Raw genomic sequence first — 19,443 nt, 5'->3', positions numbered from 1 at the left:
CCTAAATAGCTGTTTCTCCAGAGAAGACATACAGATGGCCAACAGACACATGAAAAGATGCTCAGTATCACTAATTATTCAAGAAATGCAAATCAAAACTACAAGGAGGTATGACACCAGTAAAATGGCCATCATTAAAAAGTCTACAAATAACAAATACTGGAGAGAATGTGGTGAAAAGGGACATATGATCCGCCAATCTCACTTCTGGGCGTATATCCAGGCAAAACTATAATTCAAAAAGATACATACACCCTTATGTTCAGTGTAGCACTATTTACCAACACCCAGAACATGGAAACCACCTAAATAATCATCAGTGGATGAATGGGTAAAGAAAATGTGATGTTTATACACACAATGGAATATTACTCGGTCATAAAAAAGAATGAAATCATGCCATTTACAGTTACATGTATGGACCTAGGGATGATCACACTAATTGAGGTAAGTCAGAAAGAGAAAGACAAATACTATGTGATATCACTTATATGTATCTGAAATATGACACAAATGAACTTACCTACAAAACAAAAATGGACTCACAGATATAGAGAACAAACTTATGATTCCCAAGGCGGAGGGGGTTGGGGAAGGGAAGGGTTGGGAATTTGGGATTAGCAGATGCAAACTAGTATATACAAAATAGAAAACAACAAGGTCCTACCATATAGCACAGGGAACCATATTCAATATCCTGGGTAGCCATTCCCTTCTTCAGGGCATCTTCCCGACCCAGGGATCAAACCTAGGTCTCCTGCATTGCAGGCAGATTCTTTACCATCTGAGCCACCAGGGAAGCCCAGCAAACCATAATGGGAAAACAGGGAAAAAGAATGCTGGTACTGACCCACAAACTTGATTTCAGATTGAAAGTAGGTCATATTCTGTTTGTAGGCACACATAACACATATGTCCTAGAGAAGGGAATGACAACCCACTCCAGTATTCTTGCCTGAGAAATCCCACGTAGAGGAGCCTGGCAGGTTACAGTCCAAGGGTTTACAAAGAGTCAGACACAATTGAGTGAGTAATACTTTCACTTTCATATATATATATATACATACACATACACACACCCATACACACATACAACATGACTTCTAGCTCTGAATTTAAATAAACTTGGATGAGCTTAAAATTAAACGCTTCTCATTAGTCTGTTATTCAGTGAATTTGTGTATACCGCGGGAACTATTCATGTTTTATTTCAATTTTCCATTCTTTATTTCGTTACTTAATATGCTAACACTCTTAGGGGGAGGCAGAGGACAAGATGTTATAGACATCTAGGATTAGAAGTTATTGCCCAGAGTGGTTATTCAGCCAAAACCAGGTCAGACCTACACACAGGGCTTCCTTCATCTAGCACAAGTCCACAAGCTTTCCCCACGTCAGTTGACATTTCCAGAAACTGTGACACTTCCCAGTTAAACCAAGTCCAATTTATGAAAGACAATGGAACTCTTTCTCAAACGATGGTACTTTATTATTAGCAACAGTCTTTAGAATTGCTATTCTGTCCTGAGACATTCCAGTCTCTCTCAAAGTCTCATTCTAGTATCTAGTAGCCCTCAATGTCAGAAATGATTTTCCAACACCTATAACTGCCCTTTTGAGTTGAATAGATTCAAACAAAAAAATGACTTTTTGGTAACTGCTGGTGCAGGACACAGACATACTGTAAGAACTGTAAATCTTCACATACTATAAGAACTGTAAATCTTCACCCTTTGATCAACTGGAAATTACAAACCCAATTCTTTCAGTAGTTCAAGATCCATTAAAAGCAACTTCCACTTTCAACCTTCCCATTAACCCCTCGCTGCCCAGTCACTCACCAAACTGGTCTACAGATAAAGGAAGGTAAGTTTGTTATGTAGACGATGGGGGTGGGGGGTGTTTGTTATATGAGGGATTTTTGCATTAACTGCTATTAGAATTACTCAAGTTGCTATTCCTATTTACTTATTTTCCAACAATTATTAGAGGATTTACATATTATTTCAAAATGGAAATTCCAATTCTCTTACATATACTTCTTCAAGAAGATAAATGTGTCCTTCAAAGGAGGGAGGCAGTTCCTGCTGTTACTATTCTCCTTGGAGATGCTGAATCACAGCATCTGAGAACTGTAGGTGTGCGTCCAGAGGAAATCAACAGCTGCCTTAGAAAAGTTGGCTCCTTGGTCTGTGAAACGGAGATAACACAGCACTGTCCTCACAGCACAAAAAAATTTCTGTTTTTTCTGTTGTACAGAAAAAACTTTCTCTTGGCAAGTTTTAGATTTTGTCAACAGGGAAGAAAAACTACATTTGCCTAATTCCACACTTGCAGGTACTGCAAAGACAAGGAAGACATGCATTTGTTCCTGCTGAAAGGCAGGGTGAGAGAGAGGTTTCCAGTCCCTGCTGGAGCGCGGCTGAAAAGACCAGCTCTGTAGTTCTGTTCAGTAATTAGATGAGTCTCGTGACACTATCAGACTGTCTTTCCAGGGTTTCTTTTTTTGTAATTCTTAAGTCAACCAAGTAACACTAAAAAATGTGAGACTATTAGGCTGAGGTTTCACTAAATGCATCTCTAAAAAAAGAAAATGATTAGGCCCCAAGCAAAAAACATGAAATCGGGGACTTCCCTGGTGGTCCAGCGGTTAAGAATCCACCTTCCCATGCAGGGGACATGGGTTTGATCCATCCCTAGTCAGGGAACTAAGATCCCACATTCCATGGGACAAGTAAGCCCACAAGTTGCAACTTGAGAAGTCCACATGCTGCAACGAAGATCCTGGGTGCTGCAACTAAGACCTGATGTGGCCAAATAAATAAATATTTTTTAAAGACATAAAATCGAATAGAGAGCACAGATTACATGTTTGAGATGAAATCATGGTCAAATATAGCTAAAGAGACAGGAAAGGTCCCACCAAGTAGGGGAAAGCAATGTGGCATTCAGTAAATGTGAAAAAGAAAATGATGGAAGACAGGCAATTAAAGCATTTTATAGTAGTAAATATGATAGGTCTATTGAGTGGTTTTAGTTATGTGTGTGTGTGTTCATTTTGAAAGCTCATCATGTAAACCACGATCTCTTTATGAGAAAGTTTCAACCTTTCATTGAAACAGGTTCTCATAGCATCCATTCAGTGGATGCCCTTCAAGCACCCATTCCTACTTTAGCCCTCTCTGTAACATTCCTTCTGGTTAACCACTCAGGGTGTTAAAATTGCCAGCAGTTGGGAAGTACTTTTCCAGAAAAGGTTTCTTAAACAATAATGCCTACAACCAGGCAAACACACTTCCCAAGAGCAGTGAAAAATTAACCCAAATTAAAGACCAGATTAATTATAATTTTTAATTTCCAAATCTTTTCTTGGTAAAGTTTGCTTTAAAACAAATTTCTGTTTGTTTCAGGGAAATAACAATAATTTCCAGTTAAAGTTAAAAAGGAGAAATTTCCCCTTGGCTTATTAATGAAGCCCTCAAGTTAAAAAGGAGAACTTTCCCCTTGGTTGATTAATGTAGGTATTATATTTCTATGTTAGCAACTAAGTCTTGGAGTTGTTAACCATGTTTCATCAAAAAGCCTATAGTATAATGCAACAATTTTAAAATATAAGAAATTCAAGTACCAAATGCACATTTAGCTGACAACCAGAAAAATGCCACCAAAACTGATTCTTTCATCATAGAAAAAGACAGAGCCCAACCCCATCCTGTTAACAAGGCACATATCCCCTTACCATGGTGTTACCTACATACACAGAACCATACACGGAAGTTTGTTCATCAACTAGTCTGCACTCGTTGAGCATCTGTTCTGCGCCAGGCACCGTACCAGGTGCTGGTCAAACAAAAGTTACAGAAAAAAAATTTCTCTCCCCTTGAGAAGCTTAGCTTCCCTCGAGAATGGAAAGGCTACACACTCCAGTATTCTGGCCTGGAGAATTCCAAGAAGTGTATAGTCCGTGGGGTCGCGAAGAGTCAGACAGGACTGAGCAACTTTCATATGTGGAACCTAGAAAAATGGTATAGAGGACCTTATTTGCAAAGCAGGACTAGAGATACAGATGCAGAGAACAAACATAAGGATACCCAGGATGGAAGAGAGGCAATGGGATGGAATGATAGATGGGGACTGACAGACATACACTGCTATGTTTAAAACGGATAACTAATGAGAGTGCATAGCAAGGGAGCGCTCCTCAGTGCTTCCTGGTGACCTAAATGTGAAGGGAATCGAAAAAAGAGGGGATATGTATATACATACAGCTGATTCACTTTGTTGTACAGCAGAAACTAACACAATATTATAAAGCAACAATACTCCAAGTTTAAAAAAAAGAAATTTTAATAAAAGGCAGGTTATGCTGGATTCAGACATGAGTAAGATGTGAGGTCGGAAGTGATGCCTTTTTTAAGAAACATGGATTGTAAAGAAAGAGGAAGACCCAGCAATAGTTTGGAAGGAAATCTGCCTGGATGTGTGGACAGTTGGTGAACTCTGGCCCTGTCTCGGGGGAAGGCTGGGGGAACTCTCCATCACCCTAGGCACACACGCCAAGGAGGAAATGATTCTCCCCAGAGGTGCTGTCCTCAACAGAATCAGCTCCTAACACTCATACGGAGACACGCATGCAATAAATAAAAACTCACGGTGGTTCAATTTTTATTGAAAATGAGTATGTTCTGCTTACAGATTAAAGTTTAAAGAATATTTGCAGTGTATCGTCTTTTAAATATAGAGCATTAACAGCCTACCATTTTTATCACGGACATGTTTTCTAACCAAAGTTGATGATGAAAACAGTTGTCCAGTAGCTGTGGCTACAGCGCTTCTCTGTAAATCCGAGGATGCCTCGCACCGCCTGTGACTGTGGCAACAGCCAGAACCAGTGACACTGGAACAGCAGGGGCGGAGCGCGGGCCACACCCCCTCTCCACCTCCCCGCCCCCACCCGGGCAGGAGGCAGGGGTCAAGGCTGCTCCACTATCTCAGTTCTGACTCACTCACTGCCCTGACTCTCACCAACCAGCCCTGGGTTGGGTTATTTATTTATTTTTTAAGTGGAGGGCTCTCAAGGGGTTTGGTTTGGTTTTGAATCAAATTTACTTTTCATATCTATTCAGAACTGTGGAAAGAGTCTAGGAAATATCAAAAATCAAAATTCCATTTCCTTGAGTTGTTTTTAAAGGAGGGAAGTTCCACACTTTCCCAACTGCAGGGAGAGAGCAGGTTTGTTCGGTGCTGGGGGAGGAGGGCTCACCACAGAACAAAACTCAGTGGCAGAGTGGGCAACCCTGGGGAAGAGAGAGGCAAGTTGTAGGGCTCCCTATGGTGACCTGGGGTTCCCCCAGCCTTCCCCCCAGGGAAGGGGCCAGGACAGGGCCAGAGTTCACCAAATGACCACACATCCAGGCCCTGGTCCTGGCAGATTTCCTTACAAACTATTGCTAGGTCTTCCTCTTTCCTTCCATCCATGTTTCTTATAAGAGGAGTCACTTCCTACCCCACATCTTACTCATGTCTGTATCTAGGCCCATTTGGGCCACAGATTCACACTGACTACTTGGCTACCTGACCTCTTGAAAGCCAGCAGGTGCCTCTCCCAGCCCACCAATCTCTACACCACCACCACCCCACCTTTTTGCACAGCTTTGAGTAGCCCAAGCCAGCATTTGACTCTAAAAATTGCAAGAAAGCACATTTGTAAGGCACATCCAAAGCCAGGATCCTGTAGAAAACTCAAAGGAAAAAATAAAGGTGTAACTTCATTTTATTCACAATTCCTATTTGAAAGTGGAATATGACTCCACACAGAAGACAGCTCCCAGCCCTGGACAGATGAGCCAAGCTGAGTAAGTCACAGTGGTCAATGAAATTCTGTATTCGAGAATCTCCTGAAAGGCTTCTCTTTGACCCTCAAAGAAAACTATCTAGAACTAAACTTGAAAAAGTGTTTTGATTTAATCGGAACTTAAGGATTCATGGAAAACTTTATCTAAATATAAGATTGCTATCAACAGCACAATTTTAAAATAAAGAAATACATTTGTATTAGGGCACAGATGAAAATCCTATAATCCCATGCTAATAACCAAAGACAGATTATAACTGCCTGTCAATTACCGTGGAAAACAATGGGATTCATATCAACAATATAATACATAACTAATACAGGGAAAGATTACTTTCTGGGAACCAAAACCAAAGACAGATTGAATAAAGAGCAAATGGTTGGTTTCACAATTAACTGCAAAATGATATCAATACTGATTACATTGGATGTGACTATCAAGTAATTTTGCTCATTCGGATGTGCTTGGGGAATTAGTCTCATTACGTTACCATCCATACCACCCTTTCAGAAAGTGCAAAAACTGTGATGCTCATTATTTTGAAAAAGCTGCATTGTAAAGCAAGCAAGTAATTCTTAATTCTGTTCAGAAGAGAGAAGCTATATTTGAATGAGTTTCAATGTATCTGCTGTAGCTTCTGATTTTTCATTCTATAAATCAATGTTAGTTGTTGAATGTCTTATAATTTTCCTTCCTTGCTTGAAAGGGAACAGAAAAAACGTTCCTTCCCTAGCAAGTGGTTCTATAATTATTCACTCTTTGAGTAGACTTGGTACGCATTCCGGTTCATTTTATGATTGGTAGTTCCTTTCAAATATTTTTTAAATGGCTTACATGGGGCAAAACTGGATCTCTCCACTGTGCAAATGAGTCTCAGGGAACTCCCAGCCTGTTCAATGTGTAGATGGTGCCTCCAAGTCATTGTGCCCCTGGCTGGACTCAGCATCAGCCAGCCCCCACCCCCTGGCACCCGGGGCACCATGCTTGCTGCTACTCCCAATCCCTACCTCGTTGGCAAAGCTGCACTTTCTTTCTGTGATCTTTTTCTTCTGCTTTATCCCTACAGCCAGTCAGTTCTGAGAGTCTACCTGCTCTAGAATTCATCTCTCATTCCTGAGTTAACTTTGCATCTCTCCTTTATAGCTTACTCCTCTGGATCTCTCCCCAGCTATAACCAGTCTCTCCCTCACTTCATCCCACCTGGACCCTGGCCCAGAACCACCTCTCTGAAATACAGATACCAGGGTCCTGCTAAAAATCCTCAGCGGTTGAGCAATGTCTGTCTCCCAAATCAAACCCCGCAACTCAATAAAGAGAAATGTCGCCTCATCACAGTATTCCATTTGCCTGTATTTCTGCCCAGTCTCCCCCGTGTCAGAGTTCTGGGAGGACTGATGGGCGAATGGAACACACCCACCTGGATGAGTGACATCTTTTATGGGCCCTCACTTATATATCCTTCCATCTCTTTAGAGATGTTCAAGAGAAAAACATGGATTAGTGAAAAAAAAAATATGCATGTTATACCTCAATATAAACAAAGTATAAGCACACACATTTCGAAAATCTCCCCAACGAAACTGCAAAACAAGATTCTGTGGAGCCAAGCTAGTGCCAAAGCAGCAGAAGATGAGAAACTCTGAGATCAGTTCCCCTCAGTATCTGGTGTGGTGACGCTCCTCTGCAAAGACCCACCCAACAGTCTGAGAGAGCATTTCCCCAGTGTTCCGCCTGCAGCTCTGAGTTGACCACCAAGATACGTGTGGTCGGAGTCAACAGCCCTCTCATACCAGGAACCTTCTGGGCTTTGGACCCCAAAACACCCTGCTGGGCTCATTCAGCCTCCACGGGAGACCCGGAGCTTCAGCCTGTACCTCCCTCATGGAAACAGCTTTACATGGGGCTCCTCTTACAGCTTGAGACCAGCAAATCCCATCTATACTTCCTACCCCTGTCACTCTAAGAAAGTGTTAGTTAACACTCAGTCATGTCCGACTCAGTGACCCCATGGACTGCAGCCCACCAGGTTCCTCTGTCCATGGGATTCTCCAGGCAAGGATACTGGAGTGGGTAGCCATTCCCTTCTCCACGAGATCTTCCCAACCCAGGCATCGAACCCAGGTCCCTGCATTGCAGGCAGATTCTTCACTGTCTGAGCCACCAGGTCACTCTAAAATTCCCCTTGAAAAGCAAGCCTCTTCACAGCCCCCACAGCCTTCTAGCTCATTTTCTCAGCCCAGTTCGCTCGTCTCCCCACCCACTGTGTAAGTTGAATCAATGACACTCCCACCAGCATTCACGAGTTTCCACCCCCCCCATCTTTGCCAACAGTTTTAGCAGATTTTATAAAATCATGTGCCAATCTCACTTTGGTTTTACTGTCTTGATTCCTATACCTCTGCATGGGCTGTTTCCTTGGATCACAGCACCCTCCCTCACCTTTTTGACCTCACATGTTCTTGTTATCTTTTCAGAGGGGACTTAGATGTTTCTAAGTCCAGCAAGTGTTCCTCCCATCCGCCTCTCACCATGTGATAACCTCAGCCAGCCATCTTCTTGCCTCCAGTCTGCAGAAGTTTGAGGATGAGCCTCTGCCTTATTTATTTATCTCTGAATCACCAGTTCCTAACGAAGGGTCGGTTTGCTGAGTGAATGTGGAATTACTCTGCCTTTCTGCAAGCTGGTGGTAACTAAGATGGGCCCGACACTGACCCCTGTCCTTTGAGAAAGGGGCTTTCACACTCAAAGATGAGCAAATGACAGATACCATTGAAGTGGTGATTCCATACAGTAGGTATAATCAGCACAGGAACACTCTTTGGGCTGCAGAATGTGAACATATTGACGACCTGGAGTAACTGCTGTTATCCGACGAGCTCACAAGAAAGAACTTGTGAAACTTGGAGAACTCTACTTATGTGCTTTGCAGAGCAGCAGAGTGCACTTGGGCTGGGGTTTGTTTGTTTTACTTATACCCAGTAAGAGCTAATTGCTAATGTTTCCTTCCCCACCAACATAGTTTATGGCCTAATGTACAAGAACCACACATCTGAACTGGCTTTTAGAAATGTCAGAACTAGCAGCAGCCGAGTCCTACCACTCAGAGTGCAAAACGTTCTCAGCGTCTGGAAAGGAAGGTGCAGAGGGGAGAGGCAGGACCTCAATGCAAGGTCAATTCATGAAAGCTTGCAGTCACTCTGCATGTGATTAGAGGCTGGTGGGGGGCCAAGAACTATCTAGAGGTCAGGATACAAAGATGATAGACAGTGGAGTGAAGACACACAATAATTAAAAAAACAAGGGGTACACACTCTAGTAATCCTGAGTTTCCATCTTCATCACTTACCAGGGGTTTGATCTTGGGTAAAATTCTTCGCACCTCACCCTCTCAGCTTTTCAGCAATAAAATAAGTTGTTTTCAGGATGAAGGACAAAATGCTTATGTCTGATGTATAGAAAGATCCTGGTACACAAAAAGCAACAGACACCCAGGAGCTGTTACTAAGACACAGTTCCCTCTTTGAAAGCCAGCTGCCTATCACTGCAGTAAGAGTTTCATCCTTATGTGCGTTCATTCATTCATTCATATGTTCATTCATTCCTTCAGGAAATATTTATCAAATGCTCACAGTTACTCAGGCTCTGTGAGAGGCATTGGGCCTGGAGCAGAAAAGAAACAGACAAGTGTCTGCTCTTATGGGGCTTAGTGTAGCATGAGGGGGGACACAATAAGAAATAGAAACATATATTCAGAACAACATGTTTGGTGGTGACAGGGCTCTGCAGTAGAGAAGAGTTAATGGAGCTTGAGAGCGATGAGGGCATGATGTTTGGGTGAGGTGAGAGGAAAGGTCTCTCTGATACAGTGACAACAAGCAAAGGCCTCCAAGAAGTAAGGGAACAAGTCAGGCAACATATGAGTATCCACCCAGGGAGGGATGTGACTGGTGTGAGGCAGGAAGGGCCTCACCAGGAACTCCGCTCAGCACACAGGAAGCTGGCAGCTGAGGTGCCTCATGCTCTGAGGAGCAGCTCTCTTCCCTGACCCTCCACGTTCCGTGGATCCGCAGACGGGGCTCCAACAGGGACACCAAGGGTCCTCTCCCATCAGGCAGCCAGCACACACAGGCTACTCAGAGGATCAGGAGCATGTGGGAGATGAGGAGGGGCCACAAAGAACAACCAACAGTCTAGTCCAAAGGAGACAGATTTACGTAAGGAAAGATGGAGAATGTTCTCCGGGCATGATTATATCAGGGCCCAGAGGTGACAGGATGATCCTTGAGTGTGAGTGCTGAGTTCCCCGGAGAAGGAAATGGCAACCCACTCCAGTATGCTTGCCTGGGAAATCCCATGGACAGAGGAACCTGGCGGGCTACAGTCCATGGGGCCACCAAGAGTCGACTCAGTGACTGAGCACATGAGTTCTGAGGGGATGCTGAAGAAGGAAAGACACAAAGAGAGGTGAGAGCTCCACTGGGCGCTGCTTGGAAGGGAAGCAGGGAGACTGAGTGATGGAGGGAGGGTTGGCTGTCCTGGGCATCCCTGGAAAGAAGGTGAAAGGACCTGTGCATCCATACACAGAGTGGTATGGCACATAATTTGAGGAGTGGAGGTTCCCCAAAGCCCACCCACAGACCCCAAGGACCCAGGTTACGAATGCTCGTTTTAGCAAAAAAGGGCCTCATCTCAGTCTCTAATGCCAGCTTCAAAGTCATACCTACAGGCTTCAGTTGGACTTGCTGTCCACAGTGGCTGGGAGAGGCTTGGGAACTGCAACCTGGGAGCCCTGACTGTAATCTCCAGTTCATAAAGGTAAAGAAAAATAACACATTAAACACTTCTGGATTTGTCCTTTTCTCTTGCAGGCCACTAGAAGGTTCTCCACCCAAACTGACAAAGGTACAGCATAAACGCACTCTTGGGCCTCCCTTCGCCCTCAGCAGGCATTGGTAACCCCCTGGCTGCGCCCAGGTGCAGCCTCACAGACACTCTCAACATGGCCCTGCAGAGTTACCGCCGGGAAGGGCACACAGATGGAACTGCCACAGCAACCTCACCCCCTACCCTTTCTATTGGAAATGGTGTTAACCGCCCACTGACAGAGGAACAAATTGCTTGATTTTTTAAAATCTGGTGCAAGAATGAATTAAAGGAAATTCTTCCATGTTTCCTCATCCCGTCAGGCTGAGGTGAGGGGTAGAGACTGTGGTCAGAAAATTGATTTTTCATTTGAACCTAAGAGGCTGATGCAATGCCTTAATCTCAAGAGTCAGCAAATAGCCCAGAAAGCCATGAAGCTACTGAGTCAAAGCCACAAATCTCAATGATAAATGTGTATGTGTTTGTGTGCACACACACATGTGCAAAGGGTTACGTGAGGGAGAAAAAGCAGCCAGGAGGTGATAAAGAAGAGAGATAAGATCTGAAATCCTATGAGACCTGAGAGATCATTCTGGGCTAAGAAAAGTAAACCCTGTAACAACATCAAAGTTGAACCCACAGGTATGCCAGTAAAACGTGTTTATTATTTGCCTTATTTGGACCTAGGCCACATTTCTACTTAATTGCTCCTTTCTTGGGCAATAATTATAAGGCTAACTTTTCAAATAAAATAAAATTGTTCCTCTGCTCTGGGCAGACTGCCTCCAAAGCAGGTTATGGCAAGTATTCTTAAACCCTTCTTCCCAGTTGGTCGATCTTGGGGGTTCAGGGTGTGACCTGGGTGAGGAAGATTGCTTTTATCCCAGCACTAGCACTAATTCTTGCACTAATTATCAGAGGAAAGGAAAGGCGGGTCAGTAAGCCTTGGTTTCCTTGGTTATTAAATAAAATCGTTTGACTAGTTGAAAGGAGATGTGTGTGAGTGTGTGTGTGTGTGTGTGTCTGTGGTAGAGATAAGAAGTGGTGTAGCCATTTTGCAAGAAAAACCAGCAAATTAGTTTCCATATGTTCTACAGTGAGTCTCCAACCCTACCTTAGTTCCTCTACCATTGGTCAAAGTGTCCCAGCAAGTGTGAGATAAAAGGTCTGAAAAAATCCGTTGTTACAATGTGAAAGAAATAACAGTAAACATCCTTCTAGTGGTTTATTATCAACCCTGGTGTCCAACACAGCAGAAACCTTCCTCACTGGACTTGGTCTGTCCTCACTGAGATTGTGCCTCTAGGTCTGGGAAACATGAAAATAAAGCCTATAAATGAGAAATAATTTCTTATGGAAGCAGGATTCAGATGAACTGTTAAAATTATTTAGAAACACATATAATTACTGTGGTCTTATTCCTAGACACTTTAAGATCAATCCCTGACACCCCCAGCTTTGCTCTGCGTCTAGAGGTTGATTCCTGCAAAGCGCATGTGCCAGGGAGGCATGCCCTCCTCTTCAGGCTAATGGGGCCAATGGAAAGTGCTAGGAGAGGCTGGGGGTCAGGGCGTCCCGTCTCCTCCCTGTTCTTCACTGAGGGGTGTCTCTGGCAGATTCTCTGTGCTCCCTCCGTGGTCCCAGCTTTGGCTCTGGCCGATCCTGTCCCTGCCTGGCAGCTCTCACAACCCCCACCCCCTCTCCGTTTGATCCTCCGGACCTCCAGCAAATAGCAGCAAGTTCCTGCTGTGGCTCCTCCCTCATGGCCTCATGGGGCCTTCCACCCTCCCAACCTTGGCAATGAATCCTCTCCATGGAATCACTTGGTATGGGCTCTGTTCTCTTGACTGGACTGAGTCCCACCCAGAGGACTCCGAATCTCTAAAGAACAAGCGTGATGTTTAGGAATATACAGACTCCAGGAAATGCACTGGGCAGATCATTCCTTCTCTACTGCCAAAAACACTCTCTCGAACTCTGCGTTAGTCTGATCACCTAGTACTCTTTGCACTAGATGTGTGTTTGGATGGAAGGAACACAAGATGGAAAATTAGAGAACGAGAATGCTCTATCTAGTCACGTGACCTTCACGAGTACCTTAGAACCAAATGAGCCCAGGCTACTCATGTTACAGGGGTTCCTCTGGCCTGCCTGCCAGTTATTAGGCTCAAACACAAAAGGGCATGGAAATATGATTCAGAAACTGGCATGGCCGTGGTAAATCTAAACCTATTATTATATGAGACACAGTTGACTTCCATGCGACACAAACTGTTTTGCTCTCAGCTTAGCCCGATCTTGACTTCTCAGCCTAATTTGTACTAAATGTACTGAAATATTGGAAAGGTGCACAGAACAGTGCTGGGCACATCATGAGAGTGATGTAGGTCTCAGCTGTGATTTCTGGGCTCTCCTTTGCATCAAGACAACATGGAGGTTTATCAAAGACCATGCAAGAAGGTCAAGGTCAAGGTCAACTTACCAATGTCCAGGACCCTCTGCTTTGCAGTGTGCTGCCGAGAGTGCCAGTACTTCCAGTATTTCAGCTGCTCGTCCCGGTTTTTGTCTTCACTGAAGACCACCATCACCACGCTCTGTAGGGCAGGGAGAACCACACAGCTTACTTTCCATTCAGCCCCTCCTGCTTCACAGTCTCCAGTTCTGGAAATCCTACCAGAGGTGTGTTGCCTTAATTTCTGTAAATTTGCTTTTCTTGCTTTAGATAAGCTCAGTTGTAGGGTTTGTTTTGTTTCAAAATAGGCCTACTTTTTAGGAAATGAATGGGAAATGAGAACAGCACAGAGTAAAAATGAATGCTAGCTCATCTTTACCATGACTAACACACAACTGGATTAACCAATTTACAAGCAAATGTATTATTTGGTGAGGTGAATGGGAATACCAAAACAGATTTTTTTCTTACGGTGGATACAAGGCCATTTTGAAATGTCATATCCTTAAACATAGAATTTGATGCTTTTGTAAAAGAGCAAATATGTGTTTCTGGCCTAATGAAGTGCCTCTGACTGGATCAGTGATGGTACTGAGAGAAATACTAAAAGATGAGCTCACATTGATGAACAATGATATAAAATACAGATATATCACAGACCAAAAGATACAAAGTCAACCATATGATTTACTTAAATATGTAGATGTACTTTTAAATGAGCCCATGAAACTAATTATATCTGTAGAAATAAGAATCCCAAACAACTTCTACTTCTAAGTTACCAACCGTCTTGCTAAACTAAATATATGTTAATTCATTGTCATTTACGAGATGGAGAAGGTACCCAAAATCACCAAACAAACAACCAAAAAAAACACAAAAACCCAACTTACAACCCTTTAATTCCAGCATGAGGAATACTGTACCCAGGAATATACTCCCCATCTCATTCCATATCCAAAATACCTCTCAGATATTCTGCTATTTCAAGAGACTAGTTCATCGACTCTCATTCCTTAATGCCTTGTCCTCTGTAGCATTTGACACATATCTACCTTATTTCTTACAGTTACTCAGTCCATGGCAGGGTCTTATGTTAATAAGGGCGGGGATATTGTGTCACTCGCCACCGTGTCCCTAGTGCCCGACAAATAAGAAATACCAAATGCATGATAGTAGCCGTAGTGTCAAGTCAAGATATGGCTTATTCCCACTGGTATGTAAACATTTGTCGCACAAAAAAAAGCAGAAGTTTGTTAGAAAAGCTGGTTTAGAAATACACATCCATATTATTCAAATCCACAAGCAGCATGACTCACAAAGGCACGCAGGAGAGCTGACGAGAAGGGGACCCACTGGCTGTGCTGGCGGAACCCGGGGCTCAGCCTCCCTCCATCCTTCTCCCTTCCCCTTCCTCAGGTCTTTCTATTTCTATGTATATATTCACTGCACAGCCTCCTGCTGTTTATTTCTGTCTGTTCCAAAATAAAAATAACATTTTTTCTAGTGAATGAGTAAATCAGCATAAGTAATGGCATATGCTTGGTATGGAAATATATTTTTTCAGTGATAAAGAAAAAGGCAGTTTGAAACTGCTATTACCAAGGCTACATGCTCTGACTTGGGATTGTTCGCAGAAATCAGTGCTCAGAGATTCTAAGTGCATCCCTTGTTCCTCCGGGCGGCTTGCTCTCCCAGAGCCGAGGAGTAAGAAAGACCCACTCCGAGAAGGGCCACCCTGCTCTCCAAGGCTGTTAGACTGAAGACCTTAAGAGGAGGAAGGCTCTTTGTTTTAGGCAAAATGGAACAAAAGGAAATAAAATAAACTACATTATTTTCATGATTTCAATCAAAGAAAATTCTTGGAAAAGTCGCTGTACTCCAAACTACTGCCATGGCCTTAGATTACTAACATCATTTTTTCAGGGTGATGATAATGGTGTTATTACCAAGGTTTATATGAGTTATATATTATCTTGTAATTGGCAAGATTTTTTTTTTTAAAAAAAGAAGAGGTATCCAGTGTCTTCTCACCAGGCATTCATATATGATGGCATAGGGTGCACTAGGGTCAATTTCCAAAGGTGGAGCCTATGCCTTTCAGGCCTCCATCTACTCAGTACTGTACACTTGGGTGTTAAGAGAGTAGGTTAGAAGTCTGACTGTCTGGGATATAACCTGGCTCCCTCACATTTGAGCTGTGTGACCTTGGCCAGTCACTGACTTCTGAAAGGTCAAGTCTCCTCATCTGGAACATTATAGAAGTCATGCCTATGGCATAAGGTTGTTGCTAGTTTCGGAGAGGTACTCGACGTACAGTGTTTAACATACACACACTCAATAAATACCAGCCGTTCTATTGTGGCTCTGGTTGTTGGGAGGATGGGGATGAGGACGGCATCCCTCCACTGCAGGCCTGACCACAGGATTAGGACATACTAAGCCCCCGGAGGGCACACAGCCCACTAAACACCTTTGCACCTGCCCTGGAGCTCAGCCTCAGGTAGGACATTAGTCCCGGAGCCTCCCTCCCCATCCTTCCCTTCACTCACAACCACCCTGCCTCCTGAAGCTCCAATCTGGAACCGGGACAGCCTTGAAGGGAGGAAGGCCTGTTGGACAAAGGAGGAGCAGTTCTTCCCTGTCTTTCTCATGGAAACAATGTCATAAAACCTGGTTGATTCAAGAGCACACCACTGTAATGATTTTACCTAAAGCTAGTAACAGGCAAGTCACCAGCAGGTGCCTGGATACGCTTTTCTCTGCGACCTCATGTGTTACCCTTTGCGTGGGAATCTGAGATGGGGTGAACTGGGCCTGGCAGAGCACGGTGTTCCTTTCTCAGTGTGCTGAAGAAACAGCTTAGGAGGAGGGAGTTATGATAAAACAAGGAGGGGTGGACAGCACACACACAGCAGCATAAATCATTTTACAACAGGGCAGGAAAGTCCTTCAGCCTTTTTTCAGAGCTTTTGTATGTATAATTTTCCTTTTCAGTAGAGGAGCATTACCAGTTCCCGCCCTTCTTGGCAGAGTTGAGAATGCCAGACGCTAGAGGACTTCCAAGACAGTTTCATTCCCCACAAATAGAACTAACCCTCATGGATGTGACAATTCTTTCAAGTCACTCCAGGTAGGGATCATATCATGCCCACCCCTTGACTTTTCATACTGTTCATGCGGTTCTCAAGGCAAGAATACTGAAGTGGTTTGCCATTCCCTTCTCCAGTGGACCATGTTGTGTCAGAACTCTCCACCATGACCCATCCATCTTGGGTGACCCTACACGGCATGGCTCATAGTTTCAGTGAGTTAGACAAGGCTGTGGTCCATGTGATCAGTTTGATTAGTTTTCTGTGATTGTGGTTTTCATTCTGTCTGCCCTCTGAGGGATAAGGATGAGGCTCATGGAAGCTTCCTGATGGGAGAGACTGACTGTGGGGGAAACTCAGTCTTGTTCTGATGGGCGGGGCCAGGCTCAGTAAATCTTTAATCCAATTTTCTGTTGATGGGCGGGGCTGTGTTCCCTCCCCATTGTTTGACCTGAGTGAGACCAAACTATGGTGGACTTGATGAAAGTGAAAGAGGAGAGTGAAAAAGTTGGCTTAAAATTCAACATCCAGAAAACTAAGATCACAACATCCAGTCCCATCACTTCATGGCAAACAGATGGGGAAACAATGGAAACAGTGACAGACTTTATTTCGGGGAGCTCCAAAATCACTGCAGATGATGACTGCAGTCATGAAATTAAAAGACACTTGCTCCTTGGAAGAAAAGCTATGACAAACCTAGATAGCATATTAAAAAGCAGAGACATTACTTTGCCAACAAAGGTCCATCTAGTCAAAGCTATGGTTTTTCTAGTAGCCACGTATGGATGTGAGAGTAGGACTATAAAGAAAGCTGAGCGCCAAAGAAGTGATGCTTTTGAACTGTGGTGTTGGAGAAGACTCTTGAGAGTCCCTTGAACTGCAAGGAGATCCAACCAGTCAATCCCAAAGGAAATTAGTCCTGAATATTCATTGGAAGGACTGATGCTGAAGCTAAAACTCCAATAATTTGGCCACCTGATGAGAAGAACTGACTCATTTGAAAAGACCCTGATGCTGGTAAAGATTGACGGCAGGAGGAGAAGGGGACGACAGAGGATGAGATGGCTGGATGGCATCACTGACTCAATGGACATGAGTTTGCAGGTTTCAGGAGTTGGTGATGGACAGGAAAGCCTGGTGTGCTGCAGTCAATGGAGTCGCAAAGAGTCGGACATGACTGAGTGACTGAACTGAACCCCTTGACTCCTGAGTAAGCACTGGGCTGCAGAAGCCTTTTAAGCAGAACTGCAAAGGGCCCAGGGACATGTATGAATTGCACCCTCCTTTACAGAATAAAGCCCAGCTCTTTCCCGCCCACAGATATGCTCTGACTTACAGCTACTTACTGGAAAAATGAACATCATTTGATTGAAAACAACAATGATAATAACTAGATACCACATAGGCAATGAATGAAGCTGGGAAAATTTCTTGGATACAGTCAGAAAGCATGTTCCCACCACGTTCGTTCCCTGGGGTTTATTGGTTACTGATTAAAATGATAAACCGCAAGCCAATAAGCTCTTGTGCCCCAATTCTGACATTTGTACTAGAATTATTTACTTTGGAATTTTTTTCCATGCCCTTCCACAAGGCTGGCAAGTAACAATGATTTCCTCTGGTCCCTCCATGCTTTATTTGAGAGATGAGGCTCCTACCCTGACTTTGCTGATGGGGTGTCGGAAGCACTTGTTGTCCCCCGTCTCGCTGAGCGTGATGGCATAGAACTGTCCCTTGTTGAGGTAGGTCATCGGGCCCTCCCCTTGCTTCTGACGGAGAGATTTGGTGGCTTCCAAGGTGTACTGAAATGTGCCACTGTGAACAGAAAATAGTGGTCAGATTTACTCAGACATTTCTGCCTTTGGGATCAATTTCACATCAATAATATTTTGTATGAACATTAACCAACGTTTACTCCATTTCACAGACAAAACACAGCCTATGGCAAAAGAGATGAGACTATACCAAAGGTCACTGCTAGTACAGTGCACATAACATTTCTATTAGTGGCCCATAAACCAGATGGTTAAGAAAGGGAGAAAGTCCATGACATGCCCATCCCACTGAGCCAGGCAGGGCCAGGGGAGCCTCTGTTAGGTTTTAGCTGGGACTTTGCAACGCCTGAACTTAGACAGGACTTGCCTCTTTCACGCTAGCAATAAGCCAAAGGTGTGAGTGCCTTTGTTCAATTGATCCATATACTTAACCTTCTTTTGTCTAACTGAGGTGTTGCTCATAGCTACATCCCACTTTAAAACACCTCAGAATATAAAAATCTAGAACTCAACAGTCATTATTGAAATCTCTAGGGAATCTAGTTTCATAACAGGGATTATTTTTTGATTTGGGGGTCTTGTTTTCTAAGCCTACAGAAGAACTCATGACAGGGTTACTGGAGCTTGCAAACAATGGTCCCTGGGCCAGAGCCAGTTGGCTGGCTGTTTTTGTAAATATTTACTGGCCCATAGCTACACTTATCTGTTTTTATCTTCTCATGGCCGCGTTTGCACTGCCACAGATGGGCTGAATAGTTGTGACAGAGACTGTGTAATTTGCTAAAATGAAAATATTTAATATCTAGCTTATTACAGAAAAAAAGTTTGCAGATCCCTGCTCTTAATAATTTCCCTAATATTTGACAAATACAATTTAATTTGTAAAATGAAAACACTGATTTTCCCAACTTTGAAAAACATAGCTATTGTTTAAAATGAGCAACGAATATGAACCACCATCTTTTTTATTTAAGATGCTCATTCAGAATATTTATTTCTGCTACCCTGCAGGATGGCACAGTGATGATCCAGTTGGAAATGCTTTGTCTGTTTTCTGGATCATCAGAAACTGTTTGCTGTGTCTATCTATTTTTTTAGCCCTTTAAACTTCACAGTCTGTGAAAGACTGGGTACAAAAAGATTCAAAGTTTGCTTCCTAAAATGCTCTACCTATAAGATCACGGGAGACTCTTGTTTCCTATGTTGAATATTTCTGCAATGTTTCATATCTTTTAGCTTATATAATGAGAAAGAAATCTGAAGGGCAAAATAATATTTCTCTTATATAATAAAAAAATCTTAGGCTAAAGCTGATAAACAAAGCAAATTCCAGAATATGCATCTTAGAATAAGGTGGGAAATAAATTATTCAAGATAGAATCAATTTCACTGTCATTTTGTCT

At 43.4% G+C, this 19,443-nt stretch overlaps 1 protein-coding gene across 3 annotated transcripts in view; it reads right to left on the bottom strand.

The window, feature by feature from the left end:
- Nucleotides 1–19,443, bottom strand: part of GRHL2 (grainyhead like transcription factor 2) — a 166,883-nt gene that overhangs the window by 76,736 nt on the left and 70,704 nt on the right. For all 3 annotated transcript variants that reach the window (XM_081503476.1, XM_081503475.1, XM_081503474.1), the window contains exons 6-7: nucleotides 17,924–18,080; nucleotides 13,201–13,312 (exon numbers count right to left, since the gene is read on the bottom strand). In XM_081503476.1, coding sequence (XP_081359602.1) covers nucleotides 13,201–13,312; nucleotides 17,924–18,080 — 269 coding nt within the window. The remainder of the gene's footprint in view (nucleotides 1–13,200; nucleotides 13,313–17,923; nucleotides 18,081–19,443) is intronic.

This window comes from Giraffa tippelskirchi, chromosome 6 (genome assembly GCF_054371585.1).
Source record: "Giraffa tippelskirchi isolate mGirTip1 chromosome 6, T2T-mGirTip1v1.2.pri, whole genome shotgun sequence".
Classification (NCBI taxonomy): Eukaryota; Metazoa; Chordata; class Mammalia; order Artiodactyla; family Giraffidae; genus Giraffa; species Giraffa tippelskirchi.
The sequence above is the reverse complement of the archived record's forward strand: the minus strand, read 5'-3'. Positions and strand labels throughout refer to the sequence as shown.